Below are 22,325 nucleotides of genomic sequence, written 5' to 3'. Positions count from 1 at the left end.
GTATGGAAGTGAAACATGGACGATAAATAGTTTGGACAAGAAGAGAATAGAAGCTTTCGAAATGTGGTGCTACAGAAGAACGCTGAAGATAAGGTGGATAGATCACGTAACTAATGAGGAGGTATTGAATAGGATTGGGGAGAAGAGAAGTTTGTGGCACAACTTGACTAGAAGAAGGGATCGGTTGGTAGGACATGTTTTGAGGCATCAAGGGATCCCAAATTTAGCATTGGAGGGCAGCGTGGAGGGTAAAAATGGTAGAGGGAGACCAAGAGATGAATACACTAAGCAGATTCAGAAGGATGTTGGTTGCAGTAGGTACTGGGAGATGATGAAGCTTGCACAGGATAGAGTAGCATGGAGAGCTGCATCAAACCAGTCTCAGGACTGAAGACCACAACAACAAGAAGAAGTTACTTGCAATAAGCTCTCTCCATGAGAGAAGTGATGCCTTGACTCAAGAGCTGAAAGTGGCTTGTCACGTTGTTTGGAAAAAGTGCAACCTTTATGTTGGTTAAATATATTTATGTTTTTAAAACGATGTGGTTTCTCTCATATAACCCGGCAACAAAACATTTCACTGCCGTCAGCATTACATAGCAGGGCAACAGTTACCCATTGTTTGCTTCATGCTCAAGTATGACACTTACCACCTTTCGTCTCCAGCTTGCAGCTAGGAAGGAAAAAAAAATGTAGAGAAGTAGTTTCATCTGTGTTGAACACATCACACGATGCATACTTTTCCCTCTCTCGGGCTAATTCATGCAAACAGCTGTTCACAATTTCTTCATCAACTTTATCCACAAATTTGTCCAGATGAAATTGAATGCCTTTTTTGCAGCTGATACAGCCAACCAGCAGAACAACTTCATAGGGCTTAAGTACGAAGAAATCATTATGTTATTGCTAGAATGATTCAACCACATGCGTGCACCTAACATATCTTTAAAAAGCCCTATGATACAGTCAAAAGATTTTGTGCTAACGAGGTTATAGTGTATATGAATTCATATTCTATTGACATCGCTACCAGTCTTGCCATTTTTAAACATGTAAGAGGTAAATAAACACACAATTGTAACAAATGAGACATGATACTACAGTCGTGGTTTGATATAACTGGGGTGAAGTGAAGGAAATTTTTGATCAAGATAAGTATCTGATATTATATTGGGTTTGAATTTAGTCTCTTTTTACTAATTTCATGCAGCTTAATTTCTCTTGGGGGTTACTGGACATCTTAATGTGATCTATGAGAGAACTGAACTGCAGAAATTCGTTCAGTGAGATCTGTGAGAGGTAAGTGAAAAGGGTGAGCTCTTGCCAAACCTTTGAAAAACACTGTTCCTATTTTCATTGTAAGTAAATAATACTGTCTTTTCCCCTATTTTTTGGCAGTTTGTGTTACTGTATCTTAAATAGAAATGTGATGGGTTGCAAAGGATAAAAATTAGGAATGGACCATTACTTAAATGTGGATTGTTAAGTAAGAAATACATTGAAAATAGTAGACAACTCTAGAAAAGTAATAAAATGTTACCTGTACCAGTAGGGGAAACAATTCACAGAATAGTTAAAAATAGGGCCTCACTTAAGTTGTGCAGTTTGACTTGGCCATAGCCTTTAAATCGGGACACTTACAGCTTCAGTTGCACATAATCAGTGGTTCTTGCAGTGGTTAAAGCTGTATCAGAAGTTCAATTTAAGAGTGGCATGTAGTTCGGTAACATTTGTATGGAAAGAAGTTTCCATTTTTAAGAAACAACACAACTCTGATTTAGCAACTAAGGATTGTGGCAACACAGAATGTAGTTTTAATTAAGATCTTTGTCTCATTCACAAAATAATTGTGCCTATTTTTTAATGTAGTTGTCAACAGGTCTGATGTTTACATGACATCATGGAAACTGATACAGTACTGTTGATAGTGTCCCTTTGTATGTCATATGTCCTTTAGAGGTGATTGGGAGAAAGCAGTGATTTAATTGTTAAATGGAAGTTGATAGATTGTTTTTTATTTTCCTTTAGTCTTAGGAAATGGAATGCTGCCGTGATGGCAACTGTTTTTGTTTTGAAATTGTGTCCATAAACGTTTGTGGGACATGCCCACGATCTAAAATCTCACAAAGTTAGGACTCATTTGTTGGTATCTCGCTGGTAGTTTACTATCTTAAAATATGTTTGTTGCTGATCTTCCATAAACATCAGGGGCTGAGTACCGTTGCACTTTCATCATGAATTGGTTCTGTGTTAAAATTATGTGGTAGACTTCCAGATGAGTCTTCAGTGTCATAACTACCTTGATGCGCCAAAGAAACTGGTACAGGCATGCTTATCGAAGTACAGATACATGTAAACAAGCAGAATACGGCACTGCTGACGGCAACGCCTTTATCAGACAACACGTGTCTGGCGCAGTTCTGCGATCGATTGCTGCTTCTACAAAGGCAGGTTGTCAAGATTTGAGTGAGTTTGAATGTGGTGTTGTAGTTGGTGCATGAGTGATGGGACACAGCATCCCCGAGGTAGTGATTTTCCCTTATGACCATTTCACGAGTGTATTGTGAATATCGAGAATCTGGTAAAACGTAAACACACTAACATCGCTGCAGCTGGAAAAGGATCATGCAAGAATGGGACCAACGACAACTAAAGAGAATAGTTCAATGTGACAGAAGTGCAACCCTTCTGCAAACTGCTGCAGATTTCAATGCTGGGCCATCAAGTGTCAGCATGCAAACCATTCAACAAAACGGCCTCAGTATGGGCTTTGGTGCTGAAGACCCACTCTGTACATTTGATGGCTGCCTTGCCTGGGTCCATTGGCTCCAACATTGGACTGTCGATGACTGGAAACATGTTACTGGTCGAACGAGTCTTGTGTCAAATTGTATCGAGTGGATGGACGTGTATGGGTATGGAGACATCATCATGAATCCATGGGCCCTGCCTGTCTGCAGGGGATTGTTCGAGCTGGTGGATGCCCTGTAATGGTGTGGGGTGTGTGGAGTTAGAGAGATATGGGACCTCTGATACACCTAGGTACAAGTCTGACTGGTGACATTTATGTAAGCATCCTGTCTGATCACCTGCATCCATTCATGTCCATTGTGCATTCTGAAGGACTTGGACAATTTTGGCGGGACAATGGGACAGGACAATTTCGGCGGGACAATGGGACACCCCACTCGTCCAGAATTGCTACATGGTGGCTCCTGGAACACTCTTCTGAGTTTAAACACTTCTGCTGGCCACCAAATTCCCAATCATGATCATCATTGAGCATATCTGGGATGCCTTGCAACGTGCTTTTCAGAAGATATGTCCACCCCTTTGTTGTCTTATGGATTTACGGATAACCCCCCCCCCCTCCCCCGTTGAGTCCATGCCATGCCATGTCGTGTTGCAGCACTTCTTCATGCTTGCAGGGGCCTTACATGATAGGCAGGTGTACCAGCTTCTTTGACTTTCGAGTGTATTTCTAGAATTCTTCATGTTGGAAGCACTTCAGAAGGTGCATCATGCATCACGTGTTGCTCTGCAACCAGTACTATTTAGAGAGAGAGAGAGAGAGAGAGAGAGAGAGAGAGAGAGAGAGAGAGAGAGAACATTTTATCACTTTATTTTGAAAACTACAAAATTGAGTAAATGACATTAATCGTATCAAAACGCACGTTTTGTATGTCTGGTAAAATGCTGCAAAGGCTAATATACTTTGCTTACTAGTAATAGTTGTTTCTGAAATTTTTGTACTTAAAATTTGAGGTCTTGTCAAACTTAGTAAGAATATTTTTCTATACAAAGTAAGAATGCAATATTCCAAAGTAATATGAAGTACTAAAGAAATCGATTCCTGAGAAGAAATGGGTTGCCAAAGAGGTTCTTCCTGTCATCTTGTCACACCATTAAATGTTGCCTGTAATTGAACTTTGGGGGCAGAGTTAAATAGCTGGACTATTAAAATTCTGAATTCTGGCAAGTGCTGTCTAGATATCTTTTTAAAGTGTGAAGAGGGGCTAGGAGGTGTTCAATGATTTTTTTCAAAGCAAAAGGAGGTCAATGAGAAGGAAATCTGTGGTGGCCTTGTCATTGGAAACAGTCTGTCTGAAACAATCTAAAGAAACCATAGAAAATTGAAATTAATGAGCTGGTATTCAAAACCTTCTCCTGAAGAAGTTTTACTGTCAGCTGTAGTTTTTTGCTTCGTACCCACATTGATTTTATCTTCTTTGCTGTTTCCCAGAAGCTGCGTCTTTTAGATAAATTAGGAAAAGACTGAGTAAGAAAAAGGACTCTAAAATGTAGCATTATGCAAATTGTCAGGCTCTGTAGTCGAACAACTCGAGAAAAACTGGTTTTGACTATATGACAAAGCATGCCCCCACCTCTATCCCCTCCAACTTCTCCTTCACCACTCACACATACAGTTATGTAATCATAAACTTTTGGTACCAGACTCTTTAATCTGCCAAAATGAAAGAAAGGGTTCGAGGATGGTGCACTAATCATACATTTAGTCAACCTAGAAATGAAGATAATGGAAAACGGCACAATAGTATTGAAGAGAAATAATAGTTTCAATTGGGGAGGATTGACTAATGTTTTAGTTTATAAACTGTTTTCCTACTGTTGATCAAAATCTGGTGTATGAACGGTAAGAACAATATTTTAGAGAAACGTCCAAGGGAAATAGTGCAGTTCCTATATAATTTCAATGAAAAATGTAAAATTAATAAATTATAAGTAACATACGTGGTCACAGGTTAGTGAATTAGTAGTTTCACACGCTTGTCAGATGGTAGTATGGTGGAAGGTACTACTTCCTGAATTGTCTTGAGTAATGAGAATGAGAATGAGACTGGTTTAGTTAGGAGATTTGTTCAGTTATTGGCATCGACTTCAGACGGATACTTTAAGAAAGTTTTTGTTCTTTGAACTTGAGTGAGTGGAAGACTCTTTGGAAGTGCACTTGACTCCATTGTCATGGATACTGAGCCTGTGACAGTGCTGTAATCTACTTAAAGCAGTTGCATTACAGCTTCTGAATAATACACCATTTTTTTTATTTTATTTTTTTATAAAATAGTATTCATAACTTGTTTGCTTGGGGTTCAGTTCAAGGATTACACTCTCTAGGATATGTTCAGTTTGTGATGTATTGTGAATAAGACGAAGTTGAAGTGAAAAAATAATGTGGTATTAAAAAGGTATCTACCTGTACGAAAGCCTTTAATGGTAGCAAGTTTGCTAAAAATATGATTTTAGGCACATCATTAGATTGAAAACTGAAGTGCTCTTCAGAAAGTATGTGTCAATGTCTTTTCTGCCAAACAAAGGGAGTCACTCAGTGAAAACGATGCCTTTTTGGCAGAATAGTAAATATGTGTGTTTGCTTTGGGTAATTGTGTGGCGCGCTATTCAGCAATTTATCACTATTATTGGTGGCTACGTGGTGAAGTGGAGAGTTCATTATTATTCCTTGTGCATGTATGAATATTATATTGTCATTGAATCCTGAGTGCTTGCAGTTTCACCCAGTTTTAAACTATTTGTAGAATATAAGCCAAAACTATCAAATATTTTCAATTTTTTTCTACATTCAAGGCACTCAGTAGGATTTGACAGACATTGTGCTTTCCCTTAGGAACTGATAATTACTGCACGAGTGTTGTCTTATAGACGAGTATGGTTGCCAGAATTGCATGATATGGTAACCTTACTTTGAGGTATTTAATTGTTCTGTTTCGTATAAAATTGTGTTTCATATGGTTAAACTTGTATTAAAGGAACTTTCACCTGGTATAAGCTGACTTATTTTTGTTTGGTACCAGGTTGAAGTTACCTATGGTAGAGAGGTAAGTGTGAATTATGAGTTTATCTGGTGTAGTGTGTGTGGTGGTAGTTTTACTTCGTTATCTGTATTTATTTGACTATTGTTGTAGCAATGTTGTGATCAGTTAGCACCTCAGTTGAAGATTAGAAGTTCAGAAAAGATGTTTTATGTAGTTAGCTCTTGATTTTGGCCTGAAAATTTTAATTTACTTTTCTCTTTTCCCGGCATGCCTTTTTGTTAAATTACTGCAATTTTCGGAAGGAAAGGTAGCTCGTCGTGGCTGAAATTGGGTCTTTGTTGTGTGTTTATAGATTACGATTACGAGTATTACGGTTATTCGGATTATCGAGGCGGCTACAGTGATCCGTATTACGATGACTATTATCGTTATGAGGATTACTATTTCGATTACCCGCCGCCGCCACCACCTGCCAGAGGGAGGGGCAGACCGCCTCAGCCGGTGGGTCGAACCGTTTGATTCGTTAACGTTGCTAGCTAGCTCTGACTGTGGCACTGTGTCTTTTGTCTGTTGTTTCATTTTTTTCCCTCCTCCCTGAAAACCGAGTCCATAATTTGAGTCCAGAACCATGTCCTTTTTCGCTATTTACGATGAGTACAGTCTCAGATAAAAAGCTGACTTCCCTACCAAAGACACAGTATCACTTTCAAGTAGCTTATCATATCTGAGCCACTGATATAGGCTTCAAAAATTTCTTTCCAATATTTAAATTTAGCCGGGAAAAGGATGCTCTTGATACCTGAGGCTTTGTAGGGAAATACGTATTGTAGTTATGAAGAGCGGTATGTGTGTGCCTGTATTGGCTCAGATATGGTAATCTCATTTTCTTGCTGTTTAGTTGCAGGGTTATCCAAAAGGTCAAGGGATGGGTTCCGGGGCACATGACAGCTGTAAATGGACAACTAACTTTTCCTCACTTAATTACGCACTTTGTTTCTGTTCTGTGAAAAGGTACTGAAATTCGTGGTAATTTTTTCAGGATAAGTCAACGATTAACTTAGTTGCAGGCTGAATTGTCTGCAGATATTACATTGTCTCCATATTCCCTCTCTGGTTCATAAACAAGAAAATTACGCAGATTCTTAATGAAAAGTATATTATTGTTGCTTATTTGGGCTGTTGAGGAAAGGTTAGATTACTTTTTGCAGATTTGTAGCTACTTACCTTGTGCACATACACAAAATGCATAATGTTGACAAAGTTCCATACATTTCTCTGGCTTTCAGCTTTAGTTGATGTGCTTTCTGCTTTTTGCTGCTTTTAGATGCTTCAGCATTTAGTTAAGTGGCAGTAGATGCTTTGGCTTCCCTTCCTATTCCCTAAACTTCTAAGTCTCTCATTTTGGATAACCCTGCTATTTGCTCATAAATTAAGATATTTCACATATCGTAAAATTTATCAGCCAAATACTGGCAGCACATACCACTTAAGCAATTGTATTGAACTAGTGTACAACTTACTGGAACAGTGAAATTTAAATGCCTTGGACTCAATTGTAACAGTAATTTGTAAACGTATGGTTGGTGTGTGTTGAAAATGTTGACAGATGGTGATTTGAAGAGTGTGAATTACGGATGAACATGTCAGTTTATAATATCTGGAAGTTACGTGCACAGTTCCTTTAGAATAGTGGGGACATTACTCAATTGAAAAACCCCTTTAACGTCAAATGTACAGTATTAAAATGACCAGTTCATTGTTTCTAAATATTGCAGATTAAATGATTGGCACTGACTGACATTCCATACGTGCTTTTCAATTAGTGTCAGTCTTTGCATTGTGTAGCTCAAGAGGGAAGGGGAAGGGGCAGAAAATTTATATCCTAGAAATTCTTATTAAACAGCTGTATCTAAGTTCAAATTTTTTACCCAGTAAGTTCCTGTATTTATTAACAGTGATTTCTTTAAGATTGGTTTTTTATGAGAAAAGCTTTCCTTATAATACTAACTAAAATTTCTGTTTCTCCCTCCCCCCCCCCCCTTTTTCCTCTTTCAATCTTGCCTTCATTAACAGTCAATATTATTTTTCCACCTGCCCCTTACTGCCAGTAATCCTCGTTTTGCTGCCAGCAAGCCCTCTAGCCCTGCTCCTCTTGCTGTCAGTGAGCCTCGCTGCTTGCCACCTGAACCCCAACCCTTACTGCCAACATGGGCTGCCCCCTCCCTCCTTTGTCAGTTCCAGCAAACTGCTGCCCCACTGTCACTGAACCTGATCCTCTACTGTACCCAGCTGTTTCATGTCATTTGCTTCCATCTTGTGCTGGTAGCCAGTATTCTTCTGTGCTAATTCATTGGTGAGTAATCTTTAGTCTGCAACTTCCCTAATTTAAACCATTTTTTCCTAGTCCTTCCTACCCTCTCACTATACTATTTCATGTCACCACTCCTGTTCATCCAAGTGTGTCCCCAAGCTTCCACTTATGTGGTTATCACAATCTGATAGTGAACATCAGTTACTTCTATGGTGCGAATTTTTAAGTTCATCAGTTGAATTGAAGTGAGATAACCCTGGGTGTGTTTGAATTATAAATTAAAAGTATTTTGGACAGTAAAGGAAGGGCCATTTAGTAGCAACTCACAAATAAATAAATTTGCTGAATAACAAAGGATGTGATGTACATAAGCTAATACAAGTTCCATCTTTTAATTTCTCCCATTAAAGGGCCTTTTGTGTTTCTCAATTTGCATGTTTTAACACAATTGTTCCTGTTGTGGATGATATTAACTATTCACTTAGATTTGGCTCAGATTTTGGTTTTTATTTACGACTTTCATGTATTTCCAACATTTAAAGTACATTATCCAGTAACATTTCAATGGATGTTTTACTTGTCAGAATTTTCAGTTAGAATGTGGCCTTCTGTTAAAGCATTTTCATTTCTGTGCTGCAGAAACCTGGAACATTGTTGTCAATGCTCTTAGTCTTGAAGCTTCCAGACTCTTGCTAATGATGATTGTCTTACTTCAAAAATGTGTTTATTGAAAAATCTTACTTTAAAAATACGTTTATTGAAAATCTCTTTCCTCCATATTCCATTGTGTTAGATTATTACACTTGATCAATTCCTGGATGACTATTAATTAACAATGAGTAAATAATTCTGTGTTGCAACATAGAGAGATCCATTATAAATAATTCACTGTTGCCTTACATTCTTTTCTGTACCTCTTTTACCAAATCACAGCTGCAACTGTCACTAAATTTCTCCGTCCCTCTCCGCGTGCATGCGTGTGTGTGCGCACACGGGTGCGCCCACATATCACAGTGTTTCACTTACTCATGAATTAACATTTATTATTAGAAAACACGAGAATATTTATTTTGAGTACTGCTCTGAACTGCTCAGTGATTGTTAGTTTTCACCAGTTGATGATATTCAACAGTTCATAATTTGAGTAGAGATATTTATATGTCTATAAAAATTTCTCAAGTTCCATAGCTGCCATTAAGGTGAGTTACAAAGTTGTTGAGCGGGAATCTGTGCACGGTGTACTTTTCTTTATAGATCAGTTTTTATTATTGGCAGCACTTTTCATAACAGCAAAACTTGCTTATCCATCTCGATATTTTTAGGAGCAACACATTTAAGAAAGATTTCTTTAGATTATGTTGGTTTTAGTACTGGTTTTATTGTGTAAGTACTTTGTTTCTATATTCGCAGTATGAAATTCAATTATTCGAACATTATATTGATTTCAGGTGGCTGGCATGACCTCTTGGTTTCGGAATCTGACGTATGGTGTTTCAGCAGGCTGGTCGTGGGCGTGGAGTCGTGGCGCGTGGCCGGGCAGGTGGGCCCCCGGGACGTGGGGGAACCCGTGGGGCTTCTCGCAACGCGGTATCCGGGGTGGCAACACGTGGGGGGTCACGGGCAGCCGTACGTGGGGCGGCGCGCGCCAAGGGAAGTTTACCAGGTGAGGACGGTAAGTATCAACACTTTCACAGCTATTTCTTTAAAAGTTTGGTACACAATCTTATATTTGGCATGACAGAATTTGGCATATTAGTAGGATTTTAGCAGCCTATGACAAAAGTGACTTGTCACTTTGAATTCACCTCAGTAACTTAGTGTTCTTTCGTAGTTACTCTCATAGTACTTGCCGTCCTCCATATATTTGTCACTGTAATATCTCTAGGAAATAATGAATCTATCTGATATCATTCTAATACATCGATAATCATTGGGAACCATCGCTACACATTTCTTCATTTCATTTCATGAGACGTCTTACATAATTTCACGATGGACTTGTTTTGTATGTGATAGGAAACTAAGTGATTTGTCACATGACAGAATTGACTGTTTTTAGTACATATGCTACATAAAGAGCGTGGACTTTGGCACTTGTACCACTGTCCAGTTTAACAGCAAGTCAATTTTTTTTAAAATTCTATTTACTTCTTGGGCATCGAAAATGGATGACTGCAATTGAGCTTTGATGCAATGATATGTTAAGTCTTAGGTTTTTGAATGGAAGTTTTGAAATAAATGTTATAGAAGTGGAAAATTTGAACCTTTCCTGGTTGTTTTGTGTGCTAGTACGATAGAGCTCCTGTAAACTACTTTCAGGGAAAGATATCAGTGAACTGGAGAACTCTTTGAAAGTTGCTGATTGTACTTCAAGAGTATGAATGCAATAAGTTCTCTAGGCAACCTCTGAAACCGAGGTTTTTCGAATAATTTGTGATGGTGTCCGAATAGTAATTATGTGTCGGGAATAGGCAAAAATATACATTACATGACAAAAAAGAAAAAAAAAAAGACGTAGCCACAAGACTTGGTCAGATAACAATGTAACCTTGTACAGATACATTCAAGCAGTAGGTGTGTAATTGATACTTGCAATTCTCTTTGACAGGCAGAACAGCCACCAGAGTGCATTAGTGTAGATTGTGTTTAGTGTTGATACCAGGCCTATTGAAGTGCATTAGCATTACCAGCACCTGACAGTGTTGGTAAGTGGTTTCATTATGAGTATCCATGTGGCTGGCTGGTGAGTCGTGCAGTGTCCAGGTTTGCGGGGAATTCAGATATGACAACTACATCTGGCCACGACAAGGGCAGATTACTATATTGTGCACCAAGCACAACCTAATCCCTACAAATCAGCGCCTGCTGTCAGAGGACAAATATGGACTACATATAACATTTTGTCACCACGCACTATTGATCGAAGACGGGCACCAGCAGCAGCAACAGCTGGACTTATGAATTATTGTCCCACCCGTAGGCTGTGTTTAAATAAGACACCACAATGGTTCGAGTGGTGCCATGATCAGGAAGCATGGACATGATTGTGAATGACAGAGTGTCACAGTTCTTCACTGCCCTGGATGGCCATTGTTGGTGAGTATTGCCAACCTAGGTAGGAGTCCCATTCTTCCAGTGTTTCGGAGAGCCACAGTGGTGGTACTCCTGCTGTCATGATGGTGGGAGACATAAAGTATGGCTCAGGGCACCGGTGTATTAAAGAATATGTCCCTGGAGAAGTAGTGAGTCATTTTTCAGCTTCTTCACGAGAGCCATAAACAGGTAAACAGCAGTGAAAGAGTAAATTCCTCAGATCCCTTTTTTTGTAATCTTGACGACCTAGAATGCACTGGTTCTGGTGTATTTGTAGTGGTGTATAAATAAAATCTGCTGGTTTCATCTGTGATTCATTACATCTGGTTTTATCTGCAATAGATCTCATTGCATCTCCTGTTAAACAGGAAAAGTAACAGAACACTGGAGTTTTGTCTCAATCCACACTCGTGTCCCAAAGTTGAATCTTCAAACAAGACACAAAAAATAATTTTCCTTTCAGTCAAACGTGTCACTGAAGCATATTCTTTTTTCAAAGATTTCACTCTCACTGTCACAAATTTTAGCTTCTGAACTAGACAGCCGGACATGTTCTCCAGATTCTCTACATGGTTCAGGACTCTTTCTTAGATACACTTAGACACACTTAGAGATTCTGTCAGACACACCACTATCATCCCCATCAGAGAGTTCATTCTCGCTGTTGCTTCTTGTTGGATCTGCATTATTTTTTTCCTGTGTACAATCACAATGGCATGCCATTTTCTCAGTCTAAAATGAAGATCATAACAACAACATTAATAAGATCACAGCGGCACACATACACAGGTTGGACGTGGGATAGCCACTAAGGACTCGGAACCGCAATTTGGCTACCTGGCAACGAAGTGCCTTGCACGTTACGCGTCTGGAGCATGTGGGTAACCAAGTGGCAGGACATATGTCGAGAGCACACAGGGGCCGCCTAGGCGACATGCGTCACCACACTGGAGTGCCTGATAGGAGGAATAATGGCTTGCATAAACATGTTAAGAATACTAGGGATTGGTGGCTACATCACGTCTTACACATCTAGAGCAGACAGTATTAAGAGTGACATTATAAACTTGATTTAATTACAGTTAGTTTCATTTAATCATTTGAGAATTTGGAATCAATTGCTCCGATGTACTCCCTTTTTGAGTAACTAGTGGTTGAGGTGCTATAAGAACATTGGATTATGCTGTAGATAATTTTTTATGCGAACTAGAAATGTTGCATGCTTCAGTCTATAATCAGCATATATGCACTGACATTTGTTAAATTTTTCACAAGGAATGGATTGAAAAAGAAAGACCATGTATCACTTGTCTGATGCAACTTACTGGGCATCAAAGGTGCTGGTGTTGACATGGAAGTTGTGCCATAGCCAAAGATAGGAGGAGCACTGCAGGTACACTTGGTTCCAAAATGTTATTAATATCAAGGAAATATAATTGCACATGCTACACTCGTGTTATCAGAAATAACATATTTCTTACTGCTAGTGCTTCTTGTTCTGCATACATCCCAAGGCCCTAAGTTGTATTTTGATCAACTGCATTGAAGTGATGATGATGATGATGATGAAGTCCCATACTCCGTGACGGAGCGTAGGGGAACGATGCAGGAGACCAGCACCGCCGTACTAGGCAAGGTCCTAGCGGAGGTGGTTTGCCATTGCCTTCCTCCGACCATAATGGGGATGAATGATGATGATGATGATGATGATGATGATGATGATGATGATGATGACGACACAACAACACCCAGTAATCTCGAGACAAAAATCCTTGATCCCGCCGGGAATCGAACCCGGAACCCCGTGCTCGGGAAACGAGAACGCTACCGCGAGACCACGAGCAGCGGTTAGCCCATATAGATGTAGGCTTAATCAGAGTTTATATCCTGAATGTGATTGTACAAACTACCGGGGATGGACAAAAATATGGAAACACCAGAAGAAATGCATGCTTGAACAAAAATACAGATGCTAGCCGCCTTCGCAAGTGGTGCTGTTATTTGACCACAGATGGCGTGTGTGCAATGCTGTCAACAAGTTGCAAGTGTCAGTCATTTTCAGAACAGTGTTCGTTTTCAGAACAGTGTTCGTTTTCAGAACAGTGTTCGTTTTCAGAACAGTGTTCGTTTTCAGAACAGTGTTCGTTTTCAGAACAGTGTTCTGTTTTCAGAACAGTGTTCTGTTTTCAGAACAGTGTTCTGTTTTCAGAACAGTGTTCTGTTTTCAGAACAGTGTTCTGTTTTCAGAACAGTGTTCTGTTTTCAGAACAGTGTTCTGTTTTCAGAACAGTGTTCTGTTTTCAGAACAGTGTTCTGTTTTCAGAACAGTGTTCTGTTTTCAGAACAGTGTTCTGTGTAGTTCAGAGTGCATAATTTTAGAGCTAAGTGAATACAAATGTGGACAAATTGTTGGTGCTCATATGGTGAGTGGTTCCCTAAACAAGGTAGCTGAAATGTTTCGTGTTTCAAGCGCTGACATATCAAAGATAAATACTGCTTACACAGAAAGAGGAAAAGATAATCTACCAAGTAACAACATGGACAAAAGTGTATATTGAATAATTGTGATAGGCGGTCATTGAGATACAAGAGAAGAGGACAGGAAAACGGTTGCCGAAGTCACTACAGAACTGAGTGTCACTTATGAACTTTGTCTGCACCTGAACAACATGAAAGGAGCTCTATAAGCTGGGAATTCCAGGATGAGCTAAAATTCCTAAACTATGCTAAAACATGGTGCTGAAGTCATGAACCCTGGGCTAAAGAGCAATGGGAGAAACTCATCTGGTCAGATGAGTCCTGTCTCACTCTGCTTCCATCTCTGGGTGACTTCACGTCTGGCTTATGCTGTCCCAAACCTGTGATGCAGACTGCTTGCTGTCAAGAGAGAACGATGGTGGGGTTTTGACAGTGATTTGGCAGCCATATAGTGGTGGTCCATGGGCCTCCATGGTTACCCTGCAAGGTCACGTTACTGTCAAGGATTAATAATAATAATAATAATGATGATGAAATTTTTTAAGTCACACTTGCAACCCACATCTCCAATTGTGTGCTGGATGTATTCCTGTATCTGTCTTCCTCTTCAATTTTACATCTGTTACCCTGTAATACCCTGTAATGGAAGTTACTCCCTGTTGTCGTAATGGATGTCCTACCATCCTGTTCCTTCTTATCAGTGTTTTCCATATTATGCAGAGAACCTCCTCATTCCTTACCATATCAGTCCACCTAATTTGCAATATCCTTCTGTAGCACCACATCTGAAATGCTTAAGCCTCTCTTCTTTTCCAGTTTTCCCAGAGCCCATGTGTTACTACCATACAATACTGTGCTTTAAACGTACATTCTCAGAAATTCCTTCATCAGATTAAGGTGTGTGTGTTTGACACTAGTAGGCATCTCTTGGTCCAGAGAGCCCTTTTTGCCAGTGCTAGTCTGCTTTTTATGTTGTCCTTGCTCCATCCATCATGGGTTATTTTGCTGCCTAGGTAGCAGAATAACTTCATCTACTTCATGATAATCAATCCCAATGTTTAGTTTCTTACTGTTCTCATTTATGCTGCTTCTAATTACTTTTCATTTATTCTCAATGCATTTTTGCACATTAGACTGTCCATTCCATTCAGAAAATCCTATAATTGTTACTCTTCTACTGATGATAGCAGTGTCATCAGTGAATCTTATCATTGATGTTCTTCCACCTTGAATTTTAATTCCACTCATGAACCTTACTTTTATTTCCGTCATTGCTTCTTCAATGTATAGATTTAACAGTAGGGGCCAAAGACTACATCCCTGGTTTATACCCTTTTTAACCCCAGCGTTTCGTACTTGGTTGTCCACTCATATTATTCCCTCTTGTCTCTTGGTACATATCGTATATTACCTGCCCCTCCCTATAGTTTACACCTATTTTCCTCAGAATTTCAAACATCTTGCACCATTTGACACTTTCAAACGCTTTTTCTCTGTCGACAAATCCTATGAATCTGTCCTAATTTTTCTTTAGTCTTGCTTCCATTAACAGCTGCAGCATCAGAGCTGCCTCTATGGCCCCTTTACCTTTTCTAAGCCAAACTGATCATCATCTAAAAATCCTCAGTTCTCTTTGCCATTCTTCTGTATATCATTTTTGTCAGCAACTTGGAAGCATGGGTTGTTAAGCTCATTGTGCAATAATTCTCACACTTGTGGGCTCTTTCAATCTTTGGAATTATGTGGATGATATTTTTACAAGTCGGGTGGTTTATCGCCAGACTCATACATTTTACACAGCAATGTGAATAATCGTTGTTGCCACTTCCCCCAATGATTTTAGAAATTCTTATGGAATGTTATCTATCCCTTCTTTCATAATTGATTTTAAGCCTTCCAGAGCTATTTCAAATTCTTATTCTAATTCTGGATCACCTGTCTCTTCTATATCGACTGTTTTTTTCTTCTAACATGTCATCAGACAAGTCCTCCCCCTCACAGAGACCTTCAGTGTATTCTTCCCATCTATGCACTCTCTGCTCTGCATTTAACATTGGTATTTCCCATTGCATCGCAATGTTTGTGCCCTTATTTTTAGTTTCAACGAAGTTTGTTTCGACTTTTCTATGTGCTGAGTCAATCCTTCTGACAGTCATTTCTTCATCGATTTCTTCACATTTTTCAGGTAGCCATTTCACCTTAGCTTCCATGCATTTCCTATTTATTGCATTCCTCAGTCACTTGTATTTCTGTATTCCTCAATTTCCCCGAACGTTTTTGTACTGCCTACTTTCATCGATTGACTGAAGTATTTCTTCTGTTAAGAGTGATTTCTTCGCAGTAATCTTCTTTGCACCAACTGTTTTCTTCCCAACTTCTGTGATGGTTTTTCTTAGGGGGTGCCCATTCCTCTTTAGCTGAACTGCCTAATGAGCTATTCCTTGTCACAATATTTAGAGCCTCAACGAACTCCCCAAGTTTCCTTAGAATTTCCGTATCCCACTTCTTTGCACATTGTTTCCTCTTGACTAGTCTCTTAAAATTTCAGCCTACTTTTTGTCACTACTAAATTGTGATCTAAGTCTATATCTGCTCCTGGATACACGTTACAATGCAGAATATGATTTCGGAATCTCTGCCTGATCACAATGTAATTAACTAAAATCCAAGTACATCTCCTCCTCGTGTGATTTTTTAATAGCGTATTCACTATTAATAGCTGAAATTCATTGCAGAACTCAATTATTCTTTCTCCTCTCTCATTCCTAGTAGCAGGCCCATATTCTCCCGTAACTTTCTTCTGCTCTTTCCCCTACAACCACATTCCAGTCCCCCATGACTTACATTTTCAATTCCCAGTACTTTCTCTGTCTCGTTATCTTTGGCTTGTGACGTCGCATGTATACTTGCACTATCATTGTCGTGTTGGTTCGCTGAGGATTCTAATTGGAACCACCCTGTCACTGAACTGTTCACAGTAACTTGCCCTCTGCCCGACCATCCTATTCATAACAAATCCTACTCCCATTACACCATTTTCTGCCGCTGGATATTAATCTGTACTCATCTGACCAGAAATCTTTCTCTATTTTCCATTTCATATCACTGACCCCTACTATAACTAGAATGAGCCTTAGCATTTCTAACTTCCCTACCACTTTTGGCATTCCGTGCAATGACTCGTAGAATGTTATCGTTTCATTGGTGATTCAGTCTTTTTCCCATAGTTACCACACCCTTAGCCGTGCCCTCCAGACATCTGAATGGAGTACTAATCTGGAATCTTGTGCCAACGGAGATATCGTCATGACTCTTTTCAATTACAGGCCACATATCCTGTGGACACAAATTGTGTCTTTAATGTATGGTTTCCATTGCTTTCTGCATCCTCATCCCGTTGATCATTGCAGATTCTTACTCCCGTAGGGGCAATTTCCCACCCGAAAGACAAGAGAATGCTGTGAAACTGCTCCTCTGCCCTCTTTGATAAGGCCGTTGGCTGAGTAAGTGGTGACTTCTTATGCCGGAAGACTTCAGCTGATGATTTTTTATTCAAAATTTAAGCGGTGGCAGGATTTGAACCCAGGACCAAGGACATTTCGACTACTAATCAAAGACGCTATCCCTAGACCACAGGTTCATTGTTATTATGGGACCATTTTGGCTGATCAGTTTCATCCCATGGTACGTTTGTACCCCAGTGATGATGCTGTGTTCAAAGACAAGATTCCATTTCATTGTTGTTGTTGTGGTCTTCAGTCCTGAGACTGGTTTGATGCAGCTCTCCATGCTACTCTATCCTGTGCAAGCTGCTTCATCTCCCAGTACCTACTGCAACCTACATCCTTCTGAATCTGCTTAGTGTATTCATCTCTTGGTCTCCCCCTATGATTTTTACCCTCCACGCTGCCCTCCAATACTAAATTGGTGATCCCTTGATGCCTCAGAACATGTCCTACCAACCGATCCCTTCTTCTGGTCAAGTTGTGCCACAAAGTTCTCTTCTCCCCAGTCCTATTCAATACCTCCTCATTAGTTATGTGATCTACCCATCTAATCTTCAGCATTCTTCTGTAGCACCACATTTCAAAAGCTTCTATTCTCTTCTTGTCCAAACTGTTTACCGTCCATGTTTCACTTCCATACATGGCTACACTCCATACAAATACTTTCAGAAATAACTTCCTGACACTTAAATCTATACTCGATGTTAACAAATTTCTCTTCTTCAGAAACGCTTTCCTTGCCATTGCCAGTCTACATTTTATATCCTCTCTACTTCGTCCATCATCAGTTATTTTGCTCCCCAAATAGCAAAACTCCTTTACTACTTTAAGTGTCTCATTTCCTAATCTAATACCCTCAGCATCACCCGACTTAACTCGACTACATTCCATTATCCTCGTTTTGCTTTTGTTGATGTTCATGTTATATCCTCCCTTCAAGACACCATCCATTCCGTTCAACTGCTCTTCCAAATCCTTTGCTGTCTCTGCCAGAATTACAATGTCATCGGCGAACCTCAAAGTTTTTATTTCTTCTCCATGGATTTTAATACCTACTCCAAATTTTTCTTTTGTTTCCTTTACTGCTTGCTCAATATAGAGATTGAATAACATCGGGGAGAGGCTACAACCCTGTCTTACTCCCTTCCCAACCACTGCTTCCCTTTCATGTCCCTCAACTCTTATAACTGCCATCTGGTTTCTGTACAAGTTGTAAATAGCCTTTCGCTCCCTGTATTTTACCCCTGCCACCTTTAGAATTTGAAAGAGAGTATTCCAGTCAACATTGTCAAAAGCTTTCTCTAAGTCTACAAATGCTAGAAACGTAGGTTTGCCTTTCCTTAATCTTTCTTCTAAGATAAGTCGTAAGGTCAGTATTGCCTCACGTGTTCCAGTATTTCTACGGAATCCAAACTGATCTTCCCCGAGGTCGGCTTCTACTAGTTTTTCCATTCGTCTGTAAAGAATTCGTGTTAGTATTTTGCAGCTGTGACTTATTAAACTGATTGTTCGGTAATTTTCACATCTGTCAACACCTGCTTTCTTTGGGATTGGAATTATTATATTCTTCTTGAAGTCTGAGGGTATTTCGCCTGTTTCATACATCTTGCTCACCAGATGGTAGAGTTTTGTCAGGACTGGCTTTCCCAAGGCCGTCAGTAGTTCCAATGGAATTTTGTCTACTCCGGGGGCCTTGTTTCGACTCAGGTCCTTCAGTGCTCTGTCAAACTCTTCACGCAGTATCGTATCTCCCATTTCATCTTCATCTACATCCTCTTCCATTTCCATAATATTGTCCTCAAGTGCATCGCCCTTGTATAGACCCTCTATATACTCCTCTATATACTCCTTCCACCTTTCTGCTATCCCTTCTTTGCTTAGAACTGGGTTTCCATCTGAGCTCTTGATGTTCATACATGTGGTTCTCTTATCTCCAAAGGTCTCTTTAATTTTCCTGTAGGCAGTATCTATCTTACCCCTAGTGAGATAAGCCTCTACATCCTTACATTTGTCCTCTAGCCATCCCTGCTTAGCCATTTTGCACTTCCTGTCGATCTCATTTTTGAGACGTTTGTATTCCTTTTTGCCTGCTTCATTTACTGCATTTTTATATTTTCTCCTTTCATCAATTAAATTCAATATTTCTTCTGTTACCCAAGGATTTCATACAGCTCAATAATCCAGGACTGGTTTTGGGAGTAAGAGGTGGTCTAGAGAAGGGTGAGTGATCGCTGTCCACTTTTATCTTTGTTACCTGTACTTGTAACTATTTTCTGAAAAAATGGTAGGAGATTCCCTTGAACACCGTGTGGGACCTGTATTTATCTATTCAGAGACAGCTGGAAGTAGTTTTGAAGTAAGTGGTAGCATAACCACACATTTGAAGCTGTCTTGCAAACAACTTGTTTGCAGTCTCACATTTACTGCAACTTTCTTGCGTCAAGTATCCACATCGGCTTTTGCTACTAATATTTTGAACCCAGTATACAAATCTTGTAGTTGGGTGCCCCTGGTGGCACCTATCAGTTCTGTGCCTCAAGTGGCCACTTCGGTTGCTTGGGGCTTAAACTGGCCCTGACTCTGATACCTTGCTTGAAAATATTTGAACTTTATTGTGAAATATAATGAAAATCGAGAAAATTGGAAATGCAGTGTATCCTGTTAGTCAATGAGAAGGAAGTGAGTGTCATATGGTGTAGTAGTATTCAGGAAATAAAATGGAAAAAATTAATAGACCCATAATAATCTTGTTTTTGGAGTTGATTCTGAGAAAGTGACTGGTATTAATTGGGTAATATAAGGGAAAGGGCAAGTTGCTTAGAATCTTGGTTCACAAGGGAAATAAATATTGGATGGAAGATAATTTTGAGTTCAACCTGTAATGCTGATAATGAGGTCAATTTGGGAGAAGGCAACTGGTGTGCCAAAGAGTTTGGACCATTACAAAATAATCAAGTTGCTTAATTAACTTACTTCCTCTTTCTACAGTTACTGCAAGAGTAAAAAGTAATACAGTTTTGAAGTCAATATCTTAGTGCCAAGAATTCTCCATTAAAGCATCTGTTTTTCCCTGTCTTTCAATTCTTTATGTAGTATACTGGCTGATTATAAATTCTTGTATGCAGGTAAGCGCAAATTTGACGGGGGTCACCAGAACCAGGGGGAGTCGAAGCGGCGCTACCAGAGCAGCTGGGGCAACCAGCCCCTTGCCCAGCAACCACTGGGCAATGCGTATGGGGGCATGGCGGGCATGAATGGTGGCGGCTATGGTCCAGCTGCGGATCAACAGTGGTACCAAGACACCTATCCGACTTGGAGCTAAGTGCCTGCCGCCCTGAGGGGCGGCTGAGGCGGCAGCGAGCTGATTTATTGCAATCAGGAAGCGAAGAAGAGAAGTGGTGTGGAATTGATTTGTTGCTCAGATACAATTGCGAAAACCCACTTACACGCAGAAGATAAAAGTGGTCTCCCTTTACTGTTTTGGTAATTTTGCCCCCCTTTATTTTAAACTATTTCTACATTTGTTTAATAGTGTTTAAGAATTTTTGGTTAGTACTCCATAGCCAAATTCCATTACCTAACACCTTGCAATTCGATTTGTCTTAACTGTGTAAAGTAGAGAACACTACAAAATTTGGCATTATATGCGTCATATTTCTCCATTGACATAAGATTTTGACCCCCGTCAGTGCCCCACCCCCTAGTTCTGGAGACATTACATCACCGAGGGGGGCTTCTAAATCCGCTGCTACAGAACCCCACTCCGTGTGGGCCCTCGTCTTCGTTTTTGACCCGGCTTTTGTCATTTTGGAACGAGCAAGGCGTGGTTGATGGACTCTTGGGATAAACGTTAAAAATTTTGGTTTGTGGTCTAGACTTGGGTTTCTTCTAAAATTTCAAGGAACCTGTAATTAATTTTTAGTTTGTTTTATTACTTTTAAATGTCAGTTGAAAATTATGTACTACTGTAGAATGTTATGACCAATAAATTGAACATCTTTCTCAGAATGTGTGAGCAAAGTTGGACAGTGTGAAAAAAGAGAAAGCTATTTTAAAATGAGTATTTATGACAACATAATGACGGATGATGAGTGGGTTTTTTGATTAGAGAGAACGCCTGAAATCTCTCGATCTCTGCGCGTATGACTGCGTTTTGCTGTGCCTGTGTTTTGAAGGTATGGCACAGTTTTGTAGTTAATTAAAAGATCTATAGTTGTTACAAACTGTGATGAACTCTACAGGCTGTTGGCTTGTTTGTTAGGGTGCTGTTGTCAGTGCTATACCTTCGAGACCTCACTAAGTGATCGCGTGGAGTTTGTTCATGTTCGTATGAAGAGATTGTGTCTTTACGTGCCTGAGTCGAGGGTATGTTACTCTCGGTTCAGGACAATTTTTTTAATATATATGAATATATATTGTATTACTACTGCTACAAAATGTAATTATTTTAGCAGTTAATTGGTAGGAGACACAGATGTCCCTTCGTTTTCTTTTGTGTGGAGTTTGCTGCTCCTACCAAACTAACAGTACATCTGTTTTGAAATTATGTTGTCTATTTTTTATTACAGATGATATGCTTTGCTTGATTTCAAATTTTCAGCTATTTTTTTATTTTTGTCACAATATTTGACTGCCTGCAAATTATTTAGTAAGCTGTAGATTTAAAAATTGTAAGAACTGTTGATAGTTATTTTTTTGGGCCAGGAAATAATCAGATTTCTGTGAATTGACCTGATGTAATGAATTCTTACATGTCACAATAAAACAGTTGTATGAAAAGCAAGTTTTTATTTCATAGTCTCAATTGTGATTTATTTCCTTCAAATGTAAGTATTACCTAGAAATAATTTCAGCATATTTTGTTGTTTCTACAAAGTGTGCTTGAGGAATATTCTTGACAGCCAACTCACAAATAATCACACACTTTATTGTGAATTTATTTCCCAGTGTTGTCTGGTTATCTAAAAAGAATTATTAAATCACTTAAGAAGTAAGGCAAACAAGTCATCAAATAGTTTAGGCAGTGAGTTTTCAATAGGCTCATAAATAAGACCGAGACTTCCTGTATTTCAGACGAATCCTTCAGAGCTAGAAGATACATGTAACCTTTACTACTACACTGTCCCAGCTTATTACATCTTCCAA

At 39.4% G+C, this 22,325-nt stretch overlaps 1 protein-coding gene across 9 annotated transcripts in view; it reads left to right on the top strand.

Annotated features, from left to right (window-relative positions):
• Positions 1 to 21,959, top strand: part of LOC124593724 (heterogeneous nuclear ribonucleoprotein R) — a 119,137-nt gene extending 97,178 nt beyond the window's left edge. For 5 of the 9 annotated variants that reach the window (XM_047132043.1, XM_047132040.1, XM_047132039.1 and 2 more), the window contains exons 9-11: positions 6,145 to 6,293; positions 9,604 to 9,775; positions 20,306 to 21,959. In XM_047132043.1, coding sequence (XP_046987999.1) covers positions 6,145 to 6,293; positions 9,604 to 9,775; positions 20,306 to 20,502 — 518 coding nt within the window. In that variant the 3' untranslated portion in view covers positions 20,503 to 21,959. Of the gene's footprint in view, positions 1 to 6,144; positions 6,294 to 9,551; positions 9,776 to 20,305 lie in introns of all 9 variants that reach the window. The other 4 variants (XM_047132044.1, XM_047132045.1, XM_047132047.1 and 1 more) reach the window with 4 other exon arrangements.
• The last annotated feature ends 366 nt before the right edge of the window (positions 21,960 to 22,325 follow it).

The sequence above is a fragment of the Schistocerca americana genome, chromosome 2 (assembly GCF_021461395.2).
Source record: "Schistocerca americana isolate TAMUIC-IGC-003095 chromosome 2, iqSchAmer2.1, whole genome shotgun sequence".
Lineage (NCBI taxonomy): Eukaryota > Metazoa > Arthropoda > Insecta > Orthoptera > Acrididae > Schistocerca > Schistocerca americana.
This window is presented reverse-complemented; position numbering and strand designations above follow the sequence as displayed.